The sequence below is a fragment of the Corylus avellana genome, chromosome ca4 (genome assembly GCF_901000735.1).
Source record: "Corylus avellana chromosome ca4, CavTom2PMs-1.0".
Taxonomy (NCBI): domain Eukaryota; kingdom Viridiplantae; phylum Streptophyta; class Magnoliopsida; order Fagales; family Betulaceae; genus Corylus; species Corylus avellana.
The window spans coordinates 30,983,678-30,989,677 of NC_081544.1; the positions used below are offsets into that span (position 1 = coordinate 30,983,678).

At 34.0% G+C, this 6,000-nt stretch overlaps 1 protein-coding gene and 1 pseudogene across 1 annotated transcript; both read right to left on the minus strand.

The window, feature by feature from the left end:
- Window positions 1–401: 401 nt before the first annotated feature.
- Window positions 402–2,118, minus strand: LOC132178412 (cytosolic sulfotransferase 5-like; annotated as a pseudogene).
- A 493-nt stretch (window positions 2,119–2,611) lies between these two features.
- LOC132179677 (cytosolic sulfotransferase 5-like) lies at window positions 2,612–3,621 on the minus strand. The gene has a single exon (XM_059592431.1). It carries the CDS (start codon window positions 3,608–3,610, stop codon window positions 2,612–2,614), a length of 999 nt encoding a protein of 332 aa, XP_059448414.1. The 5' UTR covers window positions 3,611–3,621.
- Between the last annotated feature and the right edge of the window lie 2,379 nt (window positions 3,622–6,000).

A 6,000-nucleotide genomic window follows, 5' to 3' on the forward strand; every position in this document is an offset into this window, starting at 1 on the left:
ATAACTCATAACTATGAGCAGATGATTAGTCAGTTAAATAGAATTATAGTATCTAGTATTTCTCGATATATTATTGCCGTCAAATTAATATAACTCCGCATTACCATTTTTATCACTTATTATAACCTTCTAAAACTAGAACTTTTGAGAAACTTAAAAGGTCAATCATAGTTGTGTTGTACAAAGTACATAGCCAAACAAGATTTTATTAGTATCACATGTATTAAAGAGTGACAAATTAGAGAACACAAACAACATTTTATTAAAGATTGATATGATGTCAACATACACGTACGTTGACAATCGAATCAAAAACACAAAAAACATAAAGTTTGGAGGCTGACTAGATGCCAACGCATAATACAATATTAATAAGGGAAATGATGATGCAACCTGAGTACTTAAAATGTGATTCCAGTTCCATTAAATTTTTCTTTAGTAATGCGGTCAAATTTCTCTATCATCTCAGTTGTCAAGGAACTCGTCCAGTCTCCAACTTGACCTCGATGAAAAAATACCTTATTGTCTACGCCAAACCACGACTTTTCATTTTTATTCACCTCCAACTTGCTCAAATTATCAAAACTACATAACCTAGAGATATCATTCACTACACCTTTTGTCTCTTCTTCTGGTGAAAAAGGGCAACCCAAGAACTCAGCCAGTTTCCTCAGATTGGCAATGGGGTGTGCTTTCATTTCCTCAAACTTCAAGAAAAGTACATTTTGAGGCTTTTCTAAGCTTTCCTTCCAATATCCCAAAACATGATCCCAGTATGGCCCAAATGGGCTTACTCCCCTACAAAACATATCTGAAGCTCTTCAAGTGAGAATTAAGGAACCTATACTCGTTGGTGTGAACCTGTTGGAGAAATGCCAACCTGACACAAAAGTGTCCTTAGGGTTCCTACACAAATACACAATCTTGCAAGTAGAGTTCTTTGCAGATATTGGTAGCAGGGAATAAGGTAAATGGGTTGAGAAAAGCCTTGGAGAGGTAAAGGAGGTGAGATCTGGAACCTCTTTTTTATTGTATAAGTCAAGCTCCAAGAAGGGCACAAGAACGTGAGGACTGATTGTGAGGAGAGGGTGTTGTATTTTCTGATTTTTTTCAGTCTTTCGTATATGTGATAATATTAATTAAGATTTTGTTTTGATATTTATGTCGTACGTTTAGCGCATACCTATGATTGAATTATATATAATCAACACAGTTAAAAGTTCAGGTTTTAGTGGGTTGTGAGTCATATGAATGGTTGTGCGGAAGCATAATAATAATTAAGGAATCAATTCCCAAAATGGGCCCAAAAAAAAAAAAGGCAAGGATGTGGACAATTAATTTTCCCCTTTTTAATTTAATCATCAGGCTTTATTATTAAAATATTAGGAGGGGGTGCTCGTGGGCAACTTGCAACTAACCTAGCGACAAATTAAAAATCCCGATATTAGATCTCTGCGAATGTAATACTACACCTAACATATATATGTGATTTAAAAATTTGTATCATTAGTGGGAAAAGAGACAGGAAACAAAAATCCCGATAGCGGAGATAGGGACAGAAATTTGTTACAAATTGGTTTGTAGCTAATTCATATAAACTTATCCATTTTTAAAAAAGTTTTAGTTTTAGCTTTTTTTTTTTTGGAATTTTTTTTGGAATTTTTTTTTATTTTTTTTTTAAAAAATTATTAAGGGTATTTTCGTTATTAGGGGGACATTGAATTTTTTTTGTAATTTGAGTGAATTTTGGACATGTCCACACAAGAGGGAGGATGATGAGTCGAATTAGTGACTTTCGCTTTATAAGGCGTGATCTTCAATCGATTGAGCTACTCCTTAAAGACAATTTGAATGGATATTATCGGAGTTAAAAGTTTAAGAGAAATATTGTCAATTAAATGATAATTTTAAAAAAATTCGTCATTAGCTAGGGAACAATTTTGTCCAGATCCTTGCCTTAGCTATTTTAAAATTGTCCAGATCTGGACAATTTTGTCCAGATCCTTCAATTTTGTCCAGATCCTTGTCCAGATCCTTGCCTTAGTTTTTTTGGCCCACTTTGGGAATTGATTTATTCACCATTAGTTATTATTATACTTCCGCACAACCACTCCTCATATGACTCACAACCCACTAAAACCTGTTGATTATATATAATTCAATCATAGGTGTGCTAAACGTACGACATAAATATCAAAACAAAATCTTAGTTAATATTATCACATATACGAAAGAGTGAAAAATCAGAAAATACTACAAACAGTTTACTCGGAGGCTGATCAGATAATCAAAATACACATTGGCAATATATAACCAAGTTTTTTAATTTTACATAATAGTAATGATAATGATGATCCAACTTGAAGAGTGACAATATATATATCAGAGAATACAAACAACATTATATTATTGAAGATTGATCAAGTGTCAACATAAACATTGACAATCGATCGAAGCATAGTACACACAAGACATTTTATTGAAGATTGATCGGATGTCAACAAACAAGTTGACAATCGAATCAGAGAACACAGATATCACACACATTGATGAGAACCAAGAGGTTTATACAATAATAATAATGAAAATGATGATGCAACCCGAGTAATATCTAAACTCTTAGTCCAGTTCCATGAAACTTCTCTTCCGTGATGCGGTCTAATTTTTCTATCATCTCCACCGTCAAGTGATTCATCCAATCTCCAACCTCACCATGACGAAAATATGCATTGTTCTCCTCGCCAGCAGGCAATTTTCCACTTTTATTCACCTCCAAGTTGCTCAGATTGTCAAAACTGCACAACCTTAAGATATTATCCTCTACGCCTTGGGCCTTTTCTTCTAGAGAAAAAGGGCACTCCAAGAACTCAGCTAGTCTCCTCAGATTGGCAGCTGGATGCTCTTTTATTTCCTCAAACTTCAAGAAAAGTACCTTTTGAGGCATTTCTAAGCTTTTCTTCCAATATCCCAAAACATTGTCCCAATAAGGCCCGTACAAACTCACTCCCCTACAAAACTTGTCAAAAGCCTCTTCAAGTGAATTGGTGCCCCAAGCAGTTGGTCTCAACTTGTTGGTGAAGTGCCAAAGTGAGACAAAAGTGTCCTTAGGGTTCCTACACAAATACACAATCTTGCAAGCCGAGTCTTTGACAGACGTCGGCAGCAAAGCAAAAGGCAAATGAGTTGAAAAGAGCCTTGGAAAGGCAAAGGAGGAGAGGTCCGGAACCTGGCTTTGAGTGTAGAGATTGATGTCCAAGAAGGGCACAAGAACATGAGGGTTGTTGGTGAGCAGAGGGTGTTGTAGAGGGTCCGGCCGATAGCGCACCCGGTTGACCAAGGCGAACAAGATGGCCTTCAACCAAGTGGTGCCGGCTTTGGGAGTGGTGACAAGGAGGATGTCGGTGTGGTGAGCTTGGAAGTGTTTTTGGAATGCAAGAACACCTTTCATGTATCTAGTTGTGATCCAACAACCTTGGTATTGATGGAGATATTTTGCAACCCAGCCTGTTTCTCTAGGCAGGGAGGATACGACGTCGCTGCATTCTTGCGGCAGTTCATCTTCTTGTAAGTAGTTGGGAAGCGTAGAAGAAGGTGGTTGAAGTGAAAGCATTGTAATTTGTAGTCGTACCCCTCTCGATCTCTCTATATATACTTAAGATCCTCACCCAACAACCCATCAATTATTGGACGGAATGGAAATTTCTCATTCCAGAACAATATATATATATGGTATAATTAAATCCTTACCAAAAAATGAAAAAAACATACGTATGAATGAAACCCTGGCCTATATGTATGGTGAATTAGAATTTTCTCTTATTTATTTGAACGAAAGAATATTCAGTTAATTTTATTATAAATACATTTTTATTTTCTAAAAAAATAAAGAGACAATAAAATAATAAGATTCTGATCATAAAAATTGAGAGCGATGTAAATCGTGGTTGTCGTCCTCGTGTGTAGTAGGATCATTATAATCATTTATTTATTTATTTTAACATTTTCTCATGGGACAGGGATATAGTCGTTGGTCAAAAATAAAATAAAAGGTAAAATCCGATCCGAAGATATAATTAAATAAAGAGAAAAGCAGAGGCTAATAGGCTATGATCATTTATCGCCAATAAGTACTAGCTAGACCCAATGTATCATGTATGCTGTCTTTCTTATATTGTCTCTGATGGAGCCACCGACACCCTGGCCTCCTTATATATCCTTCTACATTTTATATTTGTGTCTATTAATTGTGTCTTTCTCTCATTTAACTTTTTTTTAAAAAAATCAACGTGTAGGACTACACTTTCACCCATGTGACGAAATTTTATATATATATATATATATATATATATTAAATGAAAGTGGCTAATATCATATGAGTAAAACCTAATTAAAGGACGATGGGTGCCACTACTTATGCCGACATAATTAGGATGGCGTGCGGAGCATAGCCAACTTGCACGTAAACGGTGGCGGCCGGAGATATTCTTCTCCTTCCTCCTCAACTTAATTGGCTCGCCCTTGTCTTCCCTCTCTATTCTCTATTGTGGATTGAGTTTTTGAAGGGCAGTAAATTTAGGTGGACAAAAAGAAAATAAGATCCAATAAATGATGGGTTATATATGCTTCATAAAGGATAAATGTTTTATATATATTATGATCAGAAGATATATATTATTTGTGCAGAAAAGAAAAGGATAATCAGACAGCTAAGGATAAAATAATAAAAAATAAAACTAAATTGTACCGAAAATATTACTTATGGTTTGATCATTTTGTATTGATACTCGATCTCAAAATATTATGCTTCAACACATGAAACCCTAAATTGGTTGGAACCCAAAGCAACACATTATATTTATGCCGGTAATTAATGCAAGGCCATGGTTGCTTAGTATTGCTTAGCAAAAGTGAGACACGAGAAAATATTGAATCAGTAATTGAGTTGTCATACACTAAGTTAATGACATAGAGTCTCCAAGAGGTTATTTAATTGGTTGGGATCACGCTTAATGAAGCGAAAATTACTAGTTTGAATCTCTTTCTTCCTCTAGTGCGGACATGTAATTAAAAAAACAAAAAAATGAAAATAAAGTTAATGACACAGAACTATCCTAACAGAAAATATCTACAAGAGAATAAAAAGAATTGTGCATAATATTTGGGGATTCTTTTTAGAATAATATCTTTTACTTTTTCTACAAATAATTTGCTTTGTCTTCAAGCTTAGGATTGTTTTTGTATTTTTATTTATTTCTTTTTCTCCGATTATTTTGCTTCAAAAGTAGACAAACTTAGCATATATAAAGGCAGGTCATTATTTTTAAATTCAGTTTTGAAGTATCAATTAAATCTCGGCCTTTTAGAATTATTTTTCTATTTGCTTCTTTAAGTTATTATTTTCATAATCATTATTTTCTCTCTTCTTGAGTTCTCTTTTCAATCTTTCAACTATTAATTTCTACTGCTATCTATAGAACAATCCTACCTCTGCCAGACATAAAAAAAGCAACCTAGATTGAACTTCAATAGAGTTTCTTTCGACGCACTCTTAAACCCAAAATAGTAATAATAAGCCAATTAAGATGTTTAGTACTTGATAAATAGTAATAATAAGCCAATAAAGATGGTTAGTGATTGATAAATAGTAATAATAAGCCAATTAAGATGGTTAGTACTTGATTTCTTGTTAGAGCACTCATAAAGCCGAATCATTCTTCACTTTTAGCTAAAATGGCTAATGAAAAATGATTAAAAAAAAAAGAAAAAAAAAAAAAATCATTCCATCGGCTTATTCGTGAACAGTATAACGTTCAAGGATGCAACTTTTTTTTATTGTTTCTCCATCTCTCTCTCTCTGACTTTTTTTGTTTCTTCACCTACTCATTTTTCAAAACCTTATTTCTTTATCTTTCTCGCTCTTTCTTTAACCTTTTTTTGTTTCTTCCTTCTCACTTTCTTTGCAGAACTATTCACCTTATTCTTTCTCCTTTCTCTTTAATC